Source organism: Ambystoma mexicanum, chromosome 7p (genome assembly GCF_040938575.1).
Source record: "Ambystoma mexicanum isolate Mex_15411 chromosome 7p, UKY_AmexF1_1, whole genome shotgun sequence".
Classification (NCBI taxonomy): domain Eukaryota; kingdom Metazoa; phylum Chordata; class Amphibia; order Caudata; family Ambystomatidae; genus Ambystoma; species Ambystoma mexicanum.
In genome coordinates this window covers 384,153,947-384,177,789 of record NC_090939.1, presented here as the reverse complement: position 1 = coordinate 384,177,789, position 23,843 = coordinate 384,153,947, and the positions used below count along the sequence as shown (strand labels likewise).

Sequence of the window (23,843 nt, the reverse complement as noted above, 5' to 3'; positions counted from 1 at the left end):
TAGACCCTTATACTTCCAGTGCGACTTGTGGGCCTCATCTGGGCGCTGTCCTTCGCATTCTTTATTTGCAACATCACGTAGTATAGGCATCTGTGAGAACTTGAAGTTTAGAATCCGTCTATAGTGCGCCTCAATGTGCAAATGCGAACTGGCTTCTCTCCCAAATGCCACGGCCCGCTTGGCTGGCGCGTTCTAAGTGCCCCAATTTTGTCCCCGTTGTCTGCAAGCTTTGCAGCCCAAATTGAGACATTTAATTTTTTGCGGAAGGTCAGGGAAAGTATAAAATACCACAGGAGTTGAGTTAAAAGTGAGATTTATTGTTTGTTTGTTTGTTTTATTATTTGCAATACGCAAGCCTCCCCTCCGTTAACAGTGCGCAGCATTTACATTTACATGAGATGAGACATGAGAAAAATATATACATACACATATGTGAGGTGAATAGAGAGAATTCAAAGATGACACCCAGCTTGTTCGCCACCCATGATGGTGAAGGTAGGGGTTAGGTTTACAGGTACACTGTACAATAACATTTATTTACAAAAAGACAATCGTATTGCAATTATTTAAACCGGGATTTGTACTTCACAATCAGCTGTGCTTCGGGTGGGCATGGCACAGTCGCAATGTTCGGTGGCAATGGATCACTGCTCTGCACAGAAACGTCCAAAATTCCATATCTGTGCTTCTCTAACACAGCAACAATAAGGCCTTTCACAAAGTCGAACTGCATTTCATCATAGACTGGTTTGATCACCCATTGCTTACTTCGTTTTGAAAACACCTTAGTGTAGCGAGGCATCCTTACTTTACCCCTAGTCCTAGATTGTTCACGTCCGACATTGCTGTTATGGGCCAAGACCGCTAGTAGAGTGCGATGTTTCATGCCCCGAAAGCTAAAATGCAAGCGCTTTGGCCTGTACTTTAGGCACATATTGTGGAACACCTCCAAATCTCCTGTGTGACAGAATTCTGTCAGTCCTCTCAAATCTCTTGATAGAGTTTTGTCGAAAACAATCTTCTCAATGGCTTTGTGTGTCAGTGAAGATGGAATCAACCACTTCTTCTTCCGTGCCTCCTCTGGGGACAAAGGGCCATGTTCACATTGGTGGAAATGTTCATTTGCTGTCCAGCGGTGAACGTTGGTACAGTGGTGCATCAGTGACTGCCATTTTTCAAGTAGTAATTCCACTGACCCCTCACAAGTTTTTGAGCTCCACCAAAGATGGTTGGTGATAGAATGTGACCACTGCAAAATACTTTCAAAACCTTTTTTTTTTCCCTGCAGCCGAGATTTTCTTATTGATTGATTTAGCAAGATGCCATACGTCAAATTGATGTTTAATATGTGGGAACTGCTCTCTCATTGTCTTGGCAATTGAAACGTGTCTGTCCGTGGCTATGAGGTCGATGTGCATTCCCCTTGATTGTAGATATTCCACTGATTTTATAAATCCTAGTTTCTCCATGGCCACTGACGATGTACATTGGGTTACCTGCACGACCACCGAACTCACAATTTTCTTACTATCCATGTCCTGAAAGTGGTAGGTGCAGTACTTGGCAGAAAATCCAGGGCTGTCGCACTGTCCATCGCCGGCTAGCCTGAATCGTTCGCCTTCGAATGTACTTGCTAGAGACAATTGTTCAATTTTCCAAGCATCACTAATGGCTGGAAACAGATAATCACGTTGGTATATGTAGTACAGCGCTTTAGAAATGAAATGGAGTCCCACAAACTGAAAGAAAGCCTCTAACTTTCTAAAACTGGAGCCACTAAAAAGTGATGCAGCTGCACACAGTAGATTGCCTGCTGGCAGTTTCCCCAGCATCGGTTGTGCAGACCATGAGAACCTATGATTTAATCTACAGGCGGCATTCATTTTGACGTTACTGCCTTTTATTTGACGAGTCACATTAATCAATGGCTTCCCACATACTTTCCCTCTAATGGAATGCACATATTTTAGCATACTTATAATTTCCATCAAACAACTGTTGAATACAATGTATTTGCTCTCTTTCATTAGACTGTCATCCTGCGTCAACGTTGTTTCGGCCTGTGACGTTGTGGAGATTTCAACACATTGGAAAGTAATATCGCTGATATCAAGTTCTGATGCGTCTATGGAAGCTGTGGCTGGTTCATTCTCTGTCATTTCGACATCTATTACTTCAACATTGATGGGAGAACAAAACAATGTCGACAGGTTTTTTGGTGGCAAATTTTTGGCGGGTGTAGATTGTGTAAATTGATCTGCAACTACTTCAGAGCTATCTTCAATACATTCAACAACATCTTCTTGTGGTGGTGCGGTCGCACTGTAGCTATGGTCCAATGCAACTTTGCTGTAGTCTCCAAACACAGTTAATTCATGTTCTGGCCATTGGACATGAGCATCTCGAGCCTGAACACGCCTCGCCTCAATTAATAGTTCCTCCATAGTGTACACGGTCTGGCAAGCCACATCTCTCATTCGCTTCACTGTCTGTGTGTGTATAGTTCTGACACCCACGGGTAACTGGAGGAGAGATTGGAAAAGGGATGTTCAGTTTAAACACAAGATGGAGTGTATTAGAATTGACTGAAAAAAAACATAAAATAGTCCCCAGCACAAACATTTTTTTAAAGTTATGAACTGTTTGTAACTAACCTTTTTTTGTTTTTTTTTCTTTGCAACTTTTTTGACTCGACCTTCAACATCTGCACGCTGTAGCTCCGATTCGTTTTCCGCATGTCCTCCCTTCCTCTTGCGCTGCAACGACTATATTTTCTGTATCCGCATAGACAGCACGGAATGAGGCTCCTTCGTCTCCCTGAAACATAGTACTTTCATTACTATGTATCAAAATATTGTTAGCATAAAACACACGTGAGGACGAACACACAGGTACATCTCAATAGCCAAACACGATTTAAACATTGTGTGCAACAATCAAAGGACAAGTATTCGACCAGTGATGATCTATTTTGATGGAACTGTCAGTATCCATACCTCTGGCTCTGCATGGACTGCCATGAATGGTTGTATTGGAGAGGAGGCATCCGCATCTCCCTGAAACACAGTACTTGCATTAGTATGCTTTTCAATATTGGAAACACAACACACACTTGGGGTCGACGGCACAGGTACATATAAAGAGATAACCACAAATGATGCATTGTCCAAAAGAATCAAGGAAAATCCAAATATGATCACATTTCATCGACTTATTTCAACGATTCCTTTACATCTGCATCATCTAAATGAGATGTTGTGATTGTGGTGGAAGCTCTGTCGTCTCCCTGAAACACAGTACTTGGATTAGTATGGTTTCAATATTGGAAACATAACACACACTTGGGGTCGAACGCACAGGTACATATAAAGAGATAACCGCAAATGATGCATTGTTCAAAAGAATCAAGGAAAATCTAAATATGATCACATTTCATCGACTTATTTCTCCCAATTATTTACATCTGCATCATCTAAATTGGATGTTGTGATTGTAGTGGAAGCTTCGTCGTCTCCCTGAAACACAGCACTTGCGTTAATAGGGAAGAAAGAATAGCAAATGGAATCACGTTATATGATCATGCATGATGGAGCTGTCATTATCCATACCTCGTGCTGCTGAAGAATATCTATGGATGTTGCAAATGTAGTGCGCACTTCCGAAAGCTGTTGCGCCGATTCGTATACGCATGGTCCCGCTTCCACTTCCCCTGGAATTACTTGAATGTCAGGCTCTGCATCAAGTGCAGGGGTTGACGCTCCATCAACTGCCTGAAACATAGTACTTGCATTAGTGAGGATTACAATAGTGAAAACATAACACACACCTGGGGTCGACAGCACAGGTACATATCAACGGCTAACCACGAATGAAACATTGTGTAGAACAATCAAACGACAAGAATTCCAGCTCTGATGATGACGCTCGATGGAGCTGTCAGTATCCATACCTCCTGCTGTTGAAGAACATCTAGAAATGTTGTAGATGTGGCGTAGGCTTCAACATCTCCCTGAAAGACAGTACTTGCATTAGTATGGATAACACTAATTATAACCGAAAACAAACACCAGTGGACGATAACTAAGGTGTATATCAATTGGAAAGCACTAACCAAATATTCGGTAAAATGATTACACGATAAAATAAAAATATTACTTGACATGCATAAAACAGGTCTGTAGCGGATTAGCCTAGTAAGATTACCTGATACGCGCTAGAAGTGGTTGATAACTGAGACCACGTCAAGGATGTAGAATGTTCTTGCTTCAGATTCAAGGTATAGTCAAGAAGTTGTAAAGGTAAATTAATGATTGATAATGAAATACCAATATTAAAAATAGCCATGTAAGGCGACAGAATACTTGTAAAATGCTCAATACAGCACAGTTCCCTGTTCCCATATATATACATTGCGTTTGGGGGTTATGAAATCGAAAAAGAATATATTGGTAAATGTCATTATTAAAAAAACTATACAATCATATCAATATCGAAATTATTACAAGGGATAGAACACCTACAATATCAATTAATCAGTTCGGATACCTACACACTACCGGAAGGCCTAAAGCTAAATCCGGACACTTGACTCACCGGTGGCGGAATGTGGACGAATAGAGTGGGAATAGCGTTTTCGAGCAATTTCCGTGTCGTTCGCCCTTTATTCTTCTTTGTTACCCAAGATGTTGTGTACATGTCCAAGGAATAGTGCCGGCTGCAGATGCGGTATCGATCACCCCTCTTGTCCTGTAAGACTTGTTGGACTCTACTTTCCAGCTCATCCAGTGGATATCCGCAATGTCTGACCCATTCTCTTATTCGATCAACAGTTTTCGGGAATACATGCATTGTAGTGCCTTCAGATTTCGCATGGGTCTTCGAAGGGCAACCGCTAATCGAACAGGCAGGCATTGTTGATAAATCTGAAAAGTAAATATCGACATTATTATACAATCTTCAAGAATAAAGATTTGATACAAAAGTAAATTAATCATACAATGATCAATGCAAGGTTTGTTTTGGTCGCAGGAACTATACCAGTTCATTATGTGCGGCTTAGTATTTGCATAAGTTGCAGAAATGTGTAAATGATGTGACTAAAATCTGAACATGTGACTCATCCCTTGGATGTTCTATATTGCACGAGAAGGAAACATGCTTACATCATAGACTGGACCCCCGAAGGATGCAATTCGATGACAATTGACACAGATGAAAATAAATAGTTCTATTGATAGCATAGCAATGGAAATTCAAGTCAATAGCAATGAGACCAATGAACATAGCACTATTGGGTACTCTACTCGCAAATAGATAGAAATTTAAAAATCTGCGAAATATGACCAGGATACATGGCCTTACCTTGACCAACAAACAGTTGGATTCAGCAAGCAGAGCAGTATGTTGCGGGAGAATAGGTGGATGGCCACAGGTAGCGCACTGATGGGTATGCTCGAAGCGGTCACAGAAGTTCACGGATAGCACGACGACGAGCAGATTAGCATAGATCTCAGTGGTTCCCAGGTAGCACGTTCAGGAGTTGACTTGCAAAGCACAAAGATGTTCTCATGAGACATATCGAGTGGTTTTTAAAGTATTAGAAACTGGGGTGTGTTTGTGAATGAATGACGTATGTATGTCGTGGTATTAGGGGGGCGGCCTGCTTGAAGGGGAGGCCTGCATGGAGACACGGGGTCTGAGGAGGCCATGTGACCGATGGCCCCTTGGCGTGGGACACCTTTTGAAGTGTACATGTAGTTTGGCACCTTGGCCGTTTGCGCCCGTCACAGCCCCCCATGCCAGCGTGCATCCACCGGCGCGAACCGCCTTTGATACAGGGGGGTGGGATGGATGGCCCTGGGGCGTGCAGATAAGGCACAGGAAGACTGCTGAATGGAGACACACTTATGTGGATTGCAGGGCGGCGGCCTGCTTCAAGGGGAGGCCTGAGTGGAGACACGGGGTCTGAGGAGACCATGTGAACAATGGCCCCTTGGCGTGGGACACCTTTTGAAGTGTACATGAAGTTTGGCACCTTGGCCGTTTGCGCCCGTCACAGCCCCCCATGCCAGCGCGCATCCACCGGCGCGAACCGCCTTTGATACAGGGGGGTGGGATGGATGGGCCTGGGGCGTGCAGATAAGGCACAGGAAGACTGCTGAATGGAGACACACTTATGTGGATTGCAGGGGGGCGGCCTACCTCAGGGGAGGCCTGCCTGGAGACACGGGTCTGAGGAGACCATGTGAACAATGGCCCCTTGGCGTGGGACACCTTTTGAAGTGTACATGTAGTTTGGCACCTTGGCCGTTTGCGCCCGTCACAGCCCCCCATGCCAGCGCGCTTCCACCGGCGCAAACCGCCTTTGATACAGGGGAGTGGGATGGATGGCCCTGGGGCGTGCAGATTAGGCAAAGGAAGACTGCTGAATGGAGACACACTTATGTGGATTGCAGGGGGGCGGCCTGCTTCAAGGGGAGGCCTGGCTGGAGACACGGGGTCTGAGGAGGCCATGTGACCGATGGCCCCTTGGCGTGGGACACCTTTTGAAGTGTACATGTAGTTTGGCACCTTGGCCTTTCGCGCCCCTGACAGCCCCCCATGCCAGCGCGCATCCACCGGCGTGAACCGCCTTTGATACAGGGGGGGTGGGATGGATGGGCCTGGGGCGTGCAGATAAGGCACAGGAAGACTGCTGAATGGAGACACACTTATGTGGATTGCAGGGGGGCGGCCTGCCTAGGGGAGGCCTGCCTGGAGACACTGGGTCTGGGGAGACCATGTGAACAATGGCCCCTTGGCGTGGGACACCTTTTGAAGTGTACATGTAGTTTGGCACCTTGGCCGTTTGCGCCTGTCACAGCCCCCCATGCCAGCGCGCATCCACCGGCGTGAACCGCCTTTGATACAGGGGGGTGGGATGGATGGCCCTGGGGCGTGCAGATAAGGCACAGGAAGACTGCTGAATGGAGACACACTTATGTGGATTGGAGGGGGGCGGCCTGCTTCAAGGGGAGGCCTGGCTGGAGACACGGGGTCTGAGGAGGCCATGTGACCGATGGCCCCTTGGCGTGGGACACCTTTTGAAGTGTACATGTAGTTTGGCACTTTGGCCTTTCGCGCCCCTGACAGCCCCCCATGCCAGCGCTCATCCACTGGCGCGAACCGCCTTCATATCAATTTATAGTATATCGCCTTTATATCAATGATAGTATATCGTTGCTTATCAATAACAAATGCCACATACCGGAGATTCTTGTGAGCACAGACCCACACTTCAACCGGTGTATTATAGTGGTCAAGACCCTAAGGCCTGTATAATCCAATGGTAATTGTTAGTATAGATATATGTGTGACTTTTATAGAGACATAACCTACTGAAAGACTTTGAACAAGTGTTATTTAGTGCATGCATTATCGAGAATATGTTATGTTAGCTTAGATAGATAGTGACCACCCTGCTTCACAGCGACCAGACCTTCACCCATTCGGAGCACAGATGTCTGACGTCCATCCTTGAATGGAGACACACTTGATTCATTTAAAAAATCGAAACAAACGTTGTTAAAATATATGTGGTGTTTTATTTTGTATCTTATTTTCATGACACAAAAATACAAGACTTTAAAGATTATACATGTCAGGTTGCAGCACAGCTAGAGAAAATCCCCTGTACTGACCGCTGTCACTCGAACGTTTCTCTAATGGCACGAACAGCACAGGCGGGTATCACTCTTCGAACGCGGTGTCCAATCCTCCCGTGGAGCCACCATGTAAAGGAACGATAGGCCACCAGCCTGTACCACCTGTGAAAAGGAATGAAACAAACTGTTTTTAAATGACCAAGATAAGTTTAATAAACGTTTGTTGTCAATGACAATTCTTGTAACTAATGGCATTCTGCACGGACAAATGCTATCTAGACAATGCACACTATTGAACGACTTACATGCGTTACAATGATATGTAGATGTAATTTTGGATATAGTAGAAGAACATGAAATAGGAGTGGCATGACAAGCAGAGTATACTTACTCGTTACTCGGATTACGAGGACGAACAGTTGCGCGAAGTTCGTGCATAAGCACCATCATTATTCTCAACACGGCCCGTGTGAGGCAGGCTGCCCTGAATTCTGGCAGCTCGGTGATGCATTGCGGTCGTGGCTCGCCTTAAGAAATGTAGGCCAGGCATCCCGAGTTTTCTCGGCAGCAGCAGTTCTCGTCCTCAGTTGGCATTAGCTTGCACCGATTGCATGTGCACCAGGTGGAGACGCCGTCCATTCGACTAGGCCCAGGCTCTTCATCTGTTGATTCGTCCTGCCAACTGCCGTCCGAATCCCCATCGTTTTCGCGTGCTTCCCTTTCCAGTAGTCCTCCTCGGTATACTCGGGCTCGTACATGTAGGGCATTATTGTAGCCATTGTGTGGTAAACAGAGTAAAATTATTTACCGAGATGGTACAGGTTTCACACGGGCTACAAGCGCCGAAGGTAGCTGACCAGAGCACTGAAACGAGTCACAGAATACTCAAAGTAACACAGAGAGAGGAATGGAATCGAAAATCTGCTGCTGTGTGTTGTGAAACGGTCTGTTTATACTTATTGAGGAAAGAGGCATCCTGCCATTTCCATGGCGACACGTCATTAGCTGAAGCGCAGCGAATGTTGACACGAGACGTGCTTTGGCGTTGGGAAATGAGTGGTACGAGTCTGCTGATGACAGGCTCAGGGGTGGGGGAATTGATTTAGTGCCGCAAAAGCAGGTCAGCCAGGGCGATGGGGGGAAAAGATAGGATTATCAGAAAATGGCGGCTCCCTGGTGCTTGTTTTCCTGTGCGTTTAATGGACGAAAACTCGGATAAGGTCCATAGGAAAGTTTTCTAAAATCGAGCCACTTAGGCTTAAAAAAACATGGCCGCCCCGTAGGGACAATAAAAATTTTTACTAGACCATGCCTTTAACTATACACTTTACTTACCCTTCAGTCTGTGAAGAAGGAGCCGTTTGGAAATAAACACCCAGGCCTTTATTCTCAATATAAGAAAGTGCCCCTGAAATGTTTTCTAAAATGAGATATTTGTCCGGTTTAGAATTTGTGTGAAACAAGCATTGAGTAATCTTGTTATTTTGGCTAATGATCTACAAGTAGACTACAAGGTGGTTTGTACTGTCTGAAGAGTATCTTTAAGGCATTTACTATTTTCTCTACATCAAGCGTTTTCTTGTGTGAGGTTGGCGGTTTTGGACACAGACTTTTCAGTTGCACTTTCTGACACCGACTTTCCTTACTTTAGATATGATAGGTTATTTATAACGCGCTTAATACCCAGAGGTTTCTAAGCGCGGACCCAGGGATCGAACCTGTGTTTCTCTGTGTCGTCTTCCTTCCAACACGAGAGCGTTGCCACTGAGCTATCCTCCCGAGATAAGGAAATTACACCTTAGCATAGGGCCAGTTAGGCCTTACTCCATCCTGACATTTTCTTTAATAAAACCCTTTTTGTTATACATTAGTTTAGTTTAGTTAGTTTATTTTTAGAGCGCGACCGAACCCTCGGATAGCTGGGCGCATAATTGTATGGACAGCATAGTTACATATCGTTGCGCACAGCAGGGAAAGTACATACATTCAATGGTGCAGACAGATGGTGAAGTAAGAAATAAGCAAAAAATATATACAGTAATATATACAGTAATATAATAGGACATAGCGGACCAGGTTACAATGTGGTTCGTTTCCAGGTATAGTTAAGGCCTAGAATACGTGAGTAGGTGGCACGGTGTTAGGCAGAGAGCCAGGATTTCACCATGGCTCTGAATGGCCAGAAAGAGGCTTCCGATCTAATTGCAAGAGGGAGGCTGTTCCAACATTGAGCTGCAAGAACCGGGAAGCTGGAACCTCCTGCTGTTTTTAGGTTGAATTTAGGGACCTTGAGTTGGTGCAAGTAAGGCGTTCTGGTGGGTCTAGAAGTGCTGTGTCTAGCAAATTTGTCAGAGAGGTATCGCGGGGAAGTCCGTGACTGGCATTTGTGTGTAATGACAAGAGTTCTGAGCTTGATTCTGTCTCGGATTGGGAGCCAGTGGACATCTTTGCTAGCCGTGGTGATGTGTGCTTTACGCGGGAGGTTAAGAGCGCATTTTAGGGCATTGTTTTGGAGGATCTGGAGTCTGTCTAGATTCTTGGTGGTAGTGCCTAGGAAGACTGTGTTACAATAGTCTAATTTAGACAAACTCAATGCTCTGGATAATGTGAGGCAGCTGGAGGATGATAGAAAAGGTCTGCAGGCATTGATAAGTTTGTTGGTGTATGTGGTAGAAGAGGTGGTGGCATTTTTTTGTTTTTTCAGCGATAGGGTGTAGTCGAGGTACACATCTAATGTTTTGACCTCTTTGGAGACTTTTATGATGTTGCCATCAATGGTGAAGGATTTGTACCTCGAGTCTAATTTATTGAGGCGGGCTTGGGAGCCTACGATAAGCAGTTCCGTCTTATCGTCATCAAGGCAGAGACTGTGTGTGGCCATCCAGGCTTGGATTTCAAGGTAGATTTCGTTAAGCTTTGCAACATCTTCTTCGTAGCAGCCAGTGAGTGTGATGAGGACCTGGGTGTCGTCAGCATAGTTAGTGTAGCTGACACCCAGTTCGTCAAGACGGTCGAAGAGAAGCTTCGTGAAGATGTTGTAGATTGTGGGAGAGATGCAGGAGCCTTGGGGAACTCTGCATTGGATTGGGATAGGGTCAGCAGCCGCAGAGGGGGCGAAGACCCTAATTGATCTGTCAGACAGAAATGATTGAATCCAATTGGTGGCATTCTGTGAGAATGCAGCAGCCGAGGAAAGGTGTTGTGTAAGGATCTGGTGGTCAACCAGGTCGAAGGCCGCAGATAGATCCAACAGGAGCAGGATGGCCAGGTTGCCCTTGTCTTTGGCTTCGTCCATTTGGATTTTTAGATCCAGGAGGGCAATTTCGGTCCTGTGCCTGGGTCTAAAGCCGGATTGTCGCAGGCCTAAGAGGTTATTGTCTTCCAAGTGTTGCTGTATTTGGAGGTAGGCGACTCTGTCTAGTATTTTGAGGAGGAAAGGGACCGTGGTGATGGGTCTGTAATTCGTAGGGGTGTTAGGGTCTAGGTTGGGCTTTTTGAGGAGGGGGAGGACCCACGCTTCTTTGAGGTTGTTAGGGACTATAGAGTTCTTGAAAGAAGAATTGATCAGTGAGGTGAAAAGGGGAGCTAGATCTTTGGCTCCTTCTTTGATGACAGAGGCAGGACAAAAGTCACCTTTACAATTAGATGGTTTGAGGCTAGCGATTATCTTAACTACTTCCTCTTCAGTGACTGAGGAGAAATGGAAAGGGGGCAGTTGGGAGTGGTGTGGTCATTTTTGCTATTGAGGGTATCTTTGGCGACCAGATTGGCTTTTTTGGCTTCTATCTTAGCTTGAAGAAGGGCGATTTTGTTAGAGAGAGCTAGTTGGATATTATTGCACCATGTCTTATCCTTAGTGCAATCCTCTGAGGGTGGCAGTGGCGATCCAAGTTCCCTTAGTATGGAGAATAATTCTTTCATGCCAGATTTGGCGTTGTGTGTTCTTGTGTTATAAATCTCTTTTTTGGCGTTTAAGATAGCAGATTTATAGGTAGAGGCAGCTGTAGTGAAGTTGTCTTTAGTGGTTGGAGATGGAGCTTTTCTCCATCTGGTTTCCGCAGTTCTTTTAAGGTTGCGGAGATCTTTTAGTTCTGCTGAAAACCATTTGTTAGTGTGGCTGATGGGTTTGGCTTTACGTTGTTTGAGTGGGGCTATCTGGTTGAGTGCTAGTTCCAACGTATTGTTATAGAGATCTACCAGAGTGGATGGGTTGTCACTCTGAGTGGGAAGGTTAGCTTTAGATATGGCCATGAGAGGTGGTCTCAGGTTTTCCATAGTGATGTTACGATTGTTTCTGGAAATTTGTGACGTCCTGGGAGGTGGTGTTGTATGGGGTGCGGGTCTGGGTAGAGCGACGGTGATGAGGTGATGGTCTGTCGAAGCACAGGGTGTGATTTCTATCAGAGATAGATTGGAGTTGGCGTCTGCTAGCCAGTCTAGGGATCTTCCTTTGGTGTGGGTAGGTTTGTTAATGTGTTGGGTGAAGCCCAAGTGGGTGATAGTGTCGTTAAGGGAGGTGGCGTGATTGTCGTTGGGGTCATTGAGTCCCAGGTTGAAATCACCCATGAAGATGATTTGTGATTTAGGTTTGGTGTTCGTGGTGAGTAGAAGAGAGATATCCTCTTCAAAGGTGGATAGGGCGCCTGGTGGTCTGTATATCATGTGTAGGAGAATAGTTTGGGTGTCCGATAATGGAAGTTTGATGGACAGGAGTTCGGCTGAGGAATCTGTTGTCTATGTCTCCTTCCAAGCCTTACAGCTTGTGGCCCAACAGTGATTCTTTTTACTACAAACTCTCTAGACTTTGTGCAAGACTTTTGTGCTATCTAAAGAAGTGTCTCAGCTCCATAATCATTGCTCAAATCGACTTTGGCTGCCCTGGGTACTTGCAGACTCTTCTAACCCATTGACTTTGGTTCTAACTGTCCCTCATAGGTGGTGCATAAATTTAACTTCTATTGCAGGGAAAGATCTAATCTAGACTTCATTGGGAGATTGAAAAGTGCTCAAGTCCTCTGAGTACCTGTTAACCTTTTTTCTCCCCTAACCATTTCCTTTTCCACAACCTCAGAATTACTTTAAGTGTAAAAAGTGATATATTAATGCCAAACAATGTACTAGTAATTGAGGTCACCTGAGGGTGTAGGAAGTATGTGTGAGGCATCCCAAAAGGGTATCTACCTGCTTATCTTAAATCTGAGGAATTGTTATGAAGTGTATTTTATTGTTGCATATTGCCCTTTTTAAAGAAGGCTTATTTAAAACTGACCGTTAAATAAATAATTATTAGACTTATACCAATAGGTGGGTTACCTAATACCAAGAGGACAAGGCTGGTGTAGTCTCCCACAGGCATTTTGTTTCTTCCCAGCACAAAATAAAACAGATCTGTTATGCAGCATTCCTCAATCAAGGCCAAATAAAAAAAGTCTGATATTGTGCACAACATGGCTTTAACCATATCTTATAACATAGCATGAAAGGATTTGTGTTTGTCCAATTTTACTGAATAAACACGTATCCATTTATTTTCAGGACATATATGTGATTGATGAGCGTTTTCATTACTACCTGCGCACCTGGGTAAACTGTATGCTGGACGTACTTGGAACTGTCCTAGTTATCGTCTATGCTACACCAATCTTTATCTTCGCAGTGGTACCCTTGGGAGTGCTGTATCTCACCATCCAAGTAAGTGAATGCATTGTTAAAAGGTGACTAGACGAGATGGGGAGTGTTATAAATTATTAAAAGAGACAGATGGTACACCTGTATGGAATTGTGATTAGGCTGGCTGATACCAAGCACTTCAAATGCATAATAAACATGGGCTTGCTCAAGCAGAGCGACCTATGCAGACTCACTCGTCAATGGAGCTAGTGCCAATGTGGTTGCACAATAGTAGTCTCTAAAATAAGAGAGTGACGACTGTCTGATGATATATACATCTCTACTCAGATCGTATTTTTTTTATCCTGTCTGCACGTATTAAGACTTGAATTCATTCTGCAAAAATCTGCACATGCAAATAATACAATATGCAGTTGCCTAAATTTTTACAAGGACATTACCCTTTTGGCACATACCTGTTCAGTGACCAGGGCAAAAGGTCAGCACTTCTGTGTTTACAAAATCACGAGTCTTTCTATTCCAGTGGGTAGCGTCAGTGCTGAAATTCCAGTCCAACGTTCAGCACCCAAAGATCCCTCTCAACTTCACCACATAAATGACAGAGTGCCACAAGGATGCCCCTGTCCCTGGTACTGTTCGACATTTTCATATGCATGTTGCATTTTGTGGTGGCATTTAGAAAGCCCAGCGCTGGCTTGATTAAGGCTTCTATTTTTTTTTTTTAAGTTTTTATTAAATTTTATAAACAAAAAAACAATAAAAACCAAACAAATAGTGCATGTTCCAACAGATTCATTACACTTTCCTTAATTCCTAACCACTTATCCCTCTAACACACCCTCCTTGCGAGTCTATTGCGTTAAACCGTCAGTTTCCGCATCCTGTGGTTCGGACTCCTCCTCCACAGGCTCAGCCGGGTCGGCTAATGACCCAAACAGTTCGGCTATCAGTGATTTCCAGGCCATCAGGGACTCATTCTGCCCCCCCCCCCCCCATTACTACACGCTTCTTGCCATGCCATGGTTTCGGCTTCTGCCCATGTTTGCAAGTCTTTCCACCACACCTCTATCTTCGGCGCATGGCATGACTTCCATCCCATGGCAATCCTTCTTTTTGCAAGCACATAAGCCAGGTCCCTCAGCTTGCTTACATGCCTGAGCTTCTGTAGTCTGGGGAACCCCCACAGCAGACAGGCCCACACCGTATCCACTACTATCTTGACCCCTCTTTCTTCTAGTTTCTCTTTCACTCTCCTCCAGAACCTCTCTATGATCGGGCATGACCAGAACATATGCACCATGCCCGCGTTCTCTTCGTCACTCTTGGGGCATGCTTGCTGTCCTGCATTTTCAAATCTCGATATCCTCCAAGGCGTCATATAAGCCCTGTGTGTTATGTACAGCTGTAACTGTTTCAGCCTCGCGTTTCTGGACACCTTCTTATGATACCCTTGCACCCGTTCCCACATCCCATCTCCCATTGGGGCCCCGACTTCCATTTCCCAGTCTAGTCTCAACTGCGTGACCTCCTTCCCCACTTTAGACATCAACATCTCATACAGTCTGGAAATCTCGTGACCCCCCTCAGCTATGTCATATATCACGTCTATGGTGGCGTCTAATTCTTCCTCCAACACAGTTTCAGACCATGTTCTCTTGATCGTCTGTACCACTCTGTGATACGTAATGTACTGGCCTTCGTGTAACCCAGCTTCTTCCCGCAGCCCCTCAAAAGTAACACTTGTGCCCCCCTGCCATATATCACCCATCGTTGCCACCCCAGCCGGTTCCCAGTGGGTCCGGAGTATCATTCGCAGCTGAGCGTCTGCCCCCGTCAATACAACCAATGGTATCTGCAGTGAGCATGGGGACGGGTCCCCCATCATTTGACATGCCCTGCGCCACACCTTCCACCCCAGTAGCATCATTTTAGGGCGCCCCTTCATTTGTCCCTTGGGTGCCCACATCACTTCTTTCAAATAAAAAGGTGCACAATCACACCCAAACAGCCTAAGTTCAGAGGTCTCTTCATCAGAGAGCCATTTGGCAATGGCTTGCCACATAGTACGCCTCTTGATTAAGGCTTCTATGTTGTGTTTTAAAGGGATGGCTGCTGCTTTAAAGCATTGTACCATGTTTGGCTTGATTATTACTGACAATTTAGATACTAACTAGATCCAGAAGACGCCTGCAGCCGGTTTCAGCGTTCCAGAAATGGAAGTTCAACAAAGTGCTGTTATTTCGACCCTTCCGTAGTATGCACTCCTACTTGGTTTAAAGAAGTAGCATTAACTCACAATAAACGCAAGTGCTTGCATGCCCTCATTGACTAGCACAAACATGGCTTAAAAAACAAACCTACCGTTTGGAGTATTAAACCATAATCTGCTATTGATGCACAGGCTCGGTGTCCGCAAATATGTCTGCGCCATCGTGTTTCTGGGGATGGATCCTTGAAAGGTTCTTATCCCCTAGCTAAACTCTGAACAAATCCACAAATCCGCTTCTACAATTCAACCTATCCTTGCCCCTAAAAAAATACTCCAACGTCAGAAAGGGCATGAATGTGCTGCAGATCGGAGTGATGTTCTCTATGCATTCCCTTTATTCATTCTTCCCTTCCTTTAATCCGTTATATATTCCCTCATCCGAAGTGCGGTTTTATAGATACAAATCTACTTAGGTGGAATGAAAATCCTGTCTCCCTCCTGTGCGTTTCAGAAAGGCATATTTGGATGGATTGCAAAATGTGTCCATGCAAACGGAAGGCTGCCTTGCTACACTTGCGTATACAAATATCCATGCACACATTCACATGACCCCCGACCCCCACCGCACTCGTGCAATTGCGCAACCTGGTGACTGGAGTGGGAATGTTAATGCATTGAAACAGCGCCATCCAATTACAACCTGGCTGTGCTTTACGTCCAGAACCGCTCTAGTTTGTAACATTAGCTGCCGGAAGTGAAATGCATAGAAGGGTCATTTCATTAATGTTCTTTGTATTTATTTGAACCTAGAACTTCAGAAGTATGATTCGCTGCAGTTCCGCTTTACATCTTTATGCCTCAGACAGGGATACAATGGTCTTTCTATTTTTTTTCTTTTTCAACATGTGTTTATTGGCATTTTTAAAGGAACAATCAACATTGAAAACGCCCCCCCCCCCTTTTCCCCTTGATCCGGTAGCCAGATGCACTGTCTTTCTCTGCGTGGCAACAATTGTGGCAACATGGGGCCTTATTCCATTCATTATTTTTATATAGGCAAAATCTTACGTCCTCACTCTCTCCATTTCATGGATCGGAGTCCTCTTGTGAGTCAATGATTCCCAACAGGGTCGCTGCTTTAGGACACCATACTCTGGTCTTTCCTCCTCCGAGAAATGCCAGAAATGCCAGGACAGCTGACCAGTCTGTTGTGAACTTCAAATGGTCTTCCTGTACGGAGTACGTGAGCCATTCCATAGAAACCACTGACCATATTTTGGCAATCCACTCAAGTTCTTGGGGAGGTGCTTTCGACTTCCACTTACGAGCAAACACCATTGCTGCCGACATCATCATAATTACGTATACTTTACGGAGTGATTTCATAGGAATTTCGGGCAGAGTCCCATATAGGCAAAGCATATCTAACCCCTTATTCCCCCCCACTCTCCCCACAACCTGTGTTATAGCTTGGCGTATGTATCCCCAATATGTGTCCAGCTTTGGGCATTCCCACCAAATATGGCCAACGTGCCATTGTTCCACAGTTTCTCCAGCACAGTTGGGGAGAATGTGGGTACATTTTACACAGTCTGACCGGGATTAAGTGCCATTGAAACATTAACTTTAGCCAGGTGTCCCGGACCTGAAGAGATCTAGTGTGTTTAGGTATCTGGACCCACAGGTGTTGCCACTCTTGCTCCCCTATGTCCGTGCCCGTGTCCATAGCTCTCAACTCACACGCTTTTGGCGGGTGTCACCCGCCTTGTAAAGGGCTGACTCACCAGCCAAGCCTCCTGCACGCCCATTCATTCCAATGGGCCTCTCACCCGCCAAAAACAAAATTGGGTGATTTCACCCACCTTTGCAAGACAAATCGTTGAGAGCTATGCGTGTCCGCCTCCCACTTTCTCATATAGGTCCTGCTTGGTGTGCTTTCCACTTCCTTGATATGTTTGTATATGGAGGTCATCAGGCCCTTGTCCCCGGGGTGGGTATCTAAGTATTTTTTTTTCAAAGGGGTTAGGGACCGCGCGCCTGCTTGCTTCAGCTCTGGGTGGGATAACCAGTGGCGCAATTACATATATACATACCTATGTCTCTCCTCCAGCCCAAAATCTGATTTGCATTGCTCAAAATCTTTGCCCTTACTGCCTGCAAACATATCTCGCATCATTCGACAGCCGCCTTGATGCCATTTCTCAAAAGTTAAGGTTCCGCAGCCCGGAGAGAATTGTGGATTTTTGAATAGCGGCATGTAGGGGGAGGGTAATGTGGTAATCTGAGTCCATTTCACTGCAGTGTCCCATGCCTCCCCCACGGTCGATGTAATTTTACTGGCGTACATTTGGGGTGTTCTATCGACCCCCTGTTTCCATAGCAGTCTCTCTAAATGTCCCGCCACCACCGCCCTATCCATCGGCCGCCACGGTTTATCCTGGTTGTCTCTTTGCCAGTCCCTGAGTATTCTAATTTGCGCCACTATATAGTGTCTTTCTATTTTTTTAACGCTTCAACATGGCAGGACCTTTAAGTCCTCCGCTTAATGAAATGCAGTTTTAGGGTGCTTGTTGGCAGTCTATGACAGAATAGTTTTCATACATTAGTTCAAACACTGTTGTCGTCAGGATGGTTGCCGCGGGTTCCCAAAGAAATGTACTACTTACATTTGTGAATTTGGTGACCTGCCCATTTTCTGGTCTTCCCCAATTCTTTTTTAATCCGTCTCTAAATGTGTGTTTGTATTGAATGTGCCAGTGCAATTACATTGAATATGCAATTTCAGACAAACATTAAGAGTAAAACACAATATTTCACACTTTTGATGTATGAAATAAAAAGCATTTTAAGGATATTTTTCAGAGTAGTTCATAGTTGTTGTTGTACATAGCTTTATTCGGCATAAAAACCATAAAAGCACAAATTAATCAGATACATAACAACGTGAATAAAAACATCATATCATATATAGCATTCTCCAGCATGGGGTCTGGCATGGATTAACATGCTCATGAATATTCCCCGTCATCATGCTAGGAATCCTCGGTAAAAAAGAAAGCAGTATTGCTTTAAAAACTTGAATACTGCCTTTCACCCATTGTCCAATCACTAAAGACCAGGTCATACTGCACACACCCAGTGACAGTCGTCTCTCTTCAGATTTTTTCCACACTTTTCGATGCAGGGAGTCCTCGAGTTTTGCTCTTGAAGTGTTTTTTGATACAATTAAACTTTTTTTCAACTGAAAATTCAGTTCTTTTTTGTATATTTCAAAGATTGCTGACGACTAGTTAGCTGCGGTAACGCTACTCTGTTGCCAGTTAAGTTTTGAAGTCTACACAACTTCTCAAGTAGAAATGCCTACAAAGGCCTACTTCACGCCTCACCATGTTGGAGGAAGGAAGGAGAAGTCTCTTCAGGGGCTCTGCTCCCGGTGTGGTTTGCGAACATCTTTGTGGAGGACAAGCACACTAGATGTCTCTGCTGTCTGCAGCCCGACCATAAGGAGGACCGATGCGACATCTGTCAAACTTTTTCAGACAAAACGAAGAGGGGCCGCTACCGACAGTTGGTGGTGTGGTTGAAAGAAGACAGGGGGCCTGGCGTGGCCTCCGGGCACGCTCAGGCGAAGCCCAGATTGGGACGCTCTCCAAGGTGCTCCCCACCTAGTAAGAGATTCAGTTCAGACTGTTGAGGATTTCAATCAGGCACACACCCGGGTCTTGCCTAGCATGTAATGCACAAATGAAATACTTATTTATTATGTCTATAGGTTCAATATTCTGAGTGATATACCACTCATATCACACCCATCTCAAAATACCCCCAGGCCACAGTGGACCAGGAATCAGGCTGGTTTATAAAGATAAATATTTATTTATTTATTTAAAATTTAAACCAACCACAAATTTTAATATATATATATATATATATATATATATATGACAGCAATCACCAAGTGGTGACAATACAAATCAGAAAATAAGTAAAGCAATTGAATTTACTTTGCAGCAGCACAGAAGATAAAACACAGGGAAAAGACAATTTTGTTTTTCTGAACAGATAGCGCTTAGGTTAAGATTTCCTCCTGAATTCACACATGAGCAATTCTACACAGATGTAAGGGAGCATCAGGTATTCGGGAATGAACAACAGAATACAGTGTTGGAATATTATCTTCCCTCCCCAAACAAGAGAGAAACCGTTTTAGGAACCGGGACACTTTTAAAAACTGACAGTTAGACATGGCCTTGTGAACAATGCAAAGTGTGGAAAAATGTTTAAATTGATAACAAATTCCTATGGGAGCAATACTAAACCGGTTCTAACAAACATAAGCCACAATATAAGCAACAGTACACACTTTAGATCAGACTGGGAGTTAAGAAACACTTTGAATGGGAAGGACACATGTAAAACCTTTGCAAAATGTGAATTTCCAGCAAAAATTTCACTATGCGATTTTTTTAAATATAAACGGGTCAAATACATTGTTCCTCGGTTGAATGTAGCTAACGGTCTTAGGTTTAACTGAGAGTTGGAATTAAATCTCTAGCTTTAAAATTGAAAAAGTTATGGAAGTTTTAGTGAGAGGCGTTTTTGAAAAAAAATAGAGCAGAGAAAAGCAGAAATTTCGGTTTTAACAATGACAGATTGGGTTTATTTAAACTATATTAATGACTATGAAAAAGAGAATGCCACCTGTGAATCTCCACAGTGGCTTGTAACTCTTCACGTATGATACTTTGGTTTCCGTTCTGTATGGGAATTACTTAATTTAATCCAAATGACTAATGGGTTATGTTTTAATGACACAAAATGGGAAAAATCAGCGCAAGAATGGTTTTGACAATGTTAGGGTTCTGAAGTTAAAGATGGGATAGGTTGAGATTGGGATAGGACAATGCAAATATACTATGGGTTACTATGATTCCTGTTTATACTTACAGTCCACTGTAAAATAAGATTGGACCGTCAGGGTTCTGGTCATCGGATCGGGTCTACCAGCAGCAAGGCACCTCTGGCACGATGGTCAGCTGAGCGGTTCTGGTCAATTGAGCGGCACCTCAGACTGGATTTGGATTGCATTGGCCCTTCTGGTCACTGGACACGATAGATTAGCGAGATTGCGAGTTTCAGCAGGCAAGCCTTAATGGTAGCGAGCCAGACTGAATCAGAATTATTTTCTCTGAAGTTTGGGATGGTTGGATCTGGGCCTAGCTGAAAAGAGTTCAGCAAATGCTGAGGCCTGGGTTTGCAAAGTAATCTAGATCAGGAACAAGATGAAGAAGTCAGGAACAAAGAGCTGCGCGGAAATCAGGATGTGGTCAGGAAGCAGTGTCTATGTGTGGTGAAGTCATATATTTATCCTGCCAAGTGATATCACAAAGTTTATGGTAGGGGCAGAATTTCAAACCACACCCTATGGCTGTGAGTGGTCAAAGGCACTTGCCTTGTTCTGGTTGGAAGTCAGAAAAGAGCTGTCATTTTTATGATGGGATTTAGGAACTTCCACATTGATTTGAACCACAATTTAACTTTTGCACAAATGCACATTTCTATAATTATGCCCTCTACTAAAATCGGACACATACATTATATATTTGTTGAGTTATCCTTGCGTCCAATTCCCATCTCTGTGAGAGCTGTCTTTGTCATTCTGTGGAATTTTATCAATTTTAATCATAACAGTTTGGCCTAACAATTTCTAATTCAGTACATATCTGGGCGATTATCACTAGAGCATGGGTATACAATATTAGACTTGCAGCATTAATAGTTTTGCTACAATTAGGGTTTTCATGTAACTTTGGTTCCTTATGTAGTACAGGGTTCACTAACGTCTTCAAAGCAAGGGCATAACATTAGATTTACACCTACCAATTTTTAGATTTGTCCACCTTCATGGTGCAAAGTTAAAGATTTTCAAAACTTAATCACAAATAGGCATTTTAAACAGATATATTTTCGTTTTTTTTTTTTTTACTTTCATTCAACTGGCAACAGCTGTCACATTCCTTTGATCAGGGTGGGGTGTAGAGGGAAGTTTCCTGCCATTGTCCTTGGCTGAGCCAGAGACGAACGTATGATGAGTTCATTGTTGTCAATGTGCGAGAACCTCCAGCATCAATTAAGCCTTCCTGTAGTAGCCTAGTGTCAACATGAAGTGTCATCTTTCCAAGGCTGGGCACTGTCCAATCAGAATTAACCAGTTAACTCCAAACTGGGTGACTTTAAGATTCCCTAAAATCTTTAATTTAAAAGATATAAAATGAACAGTTTATATGGGATGTTGACAATTAAAGGAATTAAGTCCTTCACAAAAATTGCTTTTACACAGGCAAATTTTACAATTTCTTCATGGAAAAAAACACATTTAAAATGAGTCTTTTACATCAGAGTTTCCTTTGCAGCATGCACATCTACTCAGCACCATTTCTGTCCTTGAGTGCTGGAAATTGTAGTCTGTAAATAAGTATTCAGCCTTTGCTTGGAGTTTACTCTGAACAGCTGAAATTATTATATGTTGCCACTTTTAATCACACTTTTCCCGTGGAACTGAAAGAAACTGTTGCTGGACTGGTTTTTCATGAAATACCTTTCTTAGCTGCTGTCAACCAGTGAAGCCAGGTTTCTCTGACCACACTGGATGATCTGTGATTTCAGCACACTTTTACTTTCAATGGTTCACTTGGAAAATGATTGAATTTAGCACCAAAACAGCACTTTGAAGGTTGAAATTGGTTGGGGAAGCTGCATTTTAAAAGGCATGTTCGGTTTTTAGCCCACTTCTGTGGCCTTGCTTCATGTTACATGCAACAGCACCCACTGGCATTCTCCTGCAGTGAGTTCTGTTTTTTACCCCAACTTTGACTGTGTGTGGCAGGGGTGTGCAGCCTTTTGTGAGGGTGAACCATGCGCAGGTTTGCAAATTTTTCCGTGCACAGGGGTTAGCGCATCCATTTTTGGCTGATTCTTTCCCCATTGGCAAAGGGGTGCAGTGGGGCGCATCAGCATGGGTAAAAATATCCCACAGGCCGAAAAGGTTCCCCAGGAGGGCTCCAGTAAAGCCAAGCGCCAGGCTGTTAGTCCAGCTAGAGACACCGCTGATGCGAGTCCTAGTTCAGGACACAAGCACTCTCCGTCTCCTTGCTTGTATACAGTGAGCTTGCTGGTGGCTGGCACAAAGACCTCGAAACTCTGCGGTTCATCACGGGAGAAGAAGCACTCTAAAAAGGGAAACCTCTTCAAAGCCCTCAGTGACGCCCGCTACTACGGCTTTGTCAGCGACTACGAAACTGTCTACGGCCACGACTACGTTGACCAGATGTTCGTCGATGGCAGTGAGCACATCTTTGTCAAAGGCGTCAACGACCACCTCATGGGCGGCTGCTTCATCAGCGGCTACTTCATCAATGGCCACCTTGTTGGTGACTGCTTCGACGGCGTCCACCTCGTCGACAGCCTCCTCGTCAACAAGTAAGGAAAAGCCGCTGCCATCAAAACCCACAGCTACTGCTTCGTTGACTGCAACTACCCAGTCAATAAAGGCAGCAGTCATGTCGATAACCCTGAGGGAAGTGGTTAGACCAGGAGACCAGTATGCAGAGAGTGCAGTCCTTTGGCCATTTACACTAGCTCTGATGACGACAAGGCACGGCATGAGTGCTTCGAGGCAGGGGGCTACAGCCCTGTAGGCCTGGATTCTCCAAGGCATGCAAGCCCATTGAGACAGACCAGCATTCCTCCAAGGGCCCCTCCTCAAGCTCTAAGAGATGTATCCCAGGACATCCTCACAATACTCAGTTCTTTGGTTTCAGAGATACAGCAGCGGCTACCACCCGCCAGGGGCCCTTCAGGGAGCAACCCTAGGTACAGCCCTCCAAGGCCTCCACACAGGCATCACTTGGCTACCCCGAGGTGACCACCGTCACCACTGCCTGTTCCAACACCGTCAGACGAGGCACCCCACACTGATCCAGCTACTAACACTGACGCCGGCACAACTGATACGGATGAATTCAATGACTTTATCGCAGCTGATGGCGTGCCAGCAGGTGCGGATGGTATACCCCCAGAGCTTCACCCCAGATGAAGTTGGGTCATTCCATTCCATGATGGCGAGGGCTTCTGCCCTATTTAATCTGGTACCATAGGAGAAGAGGAAAGAAGGTTTCCTCTACCAGAGACGTACCTTAACCAGGAAGACAATGTTATCTGTCCTGCTGCTGGATGAGGTATGGGAAGAGGACCTGGCCCTAATGAAGTCCCCGAGCTCCGCACCAGTGGAAAAAAATATAGGGTGCCGGACTCAGCCCCCAAATGCCTCAGCTCGCAGCCATCCCCGGATTCAGTGGTTT

The 23,843-nt window shown here is 44.7% G+C and overlaps 1 protein-coding gene across 2 annotated transcripts in view; it reads left to right on the top strand.

The window, feature by feature from the left end:
* LOC138526081 (multidrug resistance-associated protein 1-like) overlaps positions 1-23,843 on the top strand; it is a 1,621,759-nt gene that overhangs the window by 1,411,495 nt on the left and 186,421 nt on the right. For both annotated transcript variants that reach the window (XM_069636425.1, XM_069636424.1), the window contains one exon: positions 13,179-13,334. In XM_069636425.1, the coding sequence (XP_069492526.1) occupies positions 13,179-13,334 (156 nt within the window). The remainder of the gene's footprint in view (positions 1-13,178; positions 13,335-23,843) is intronic.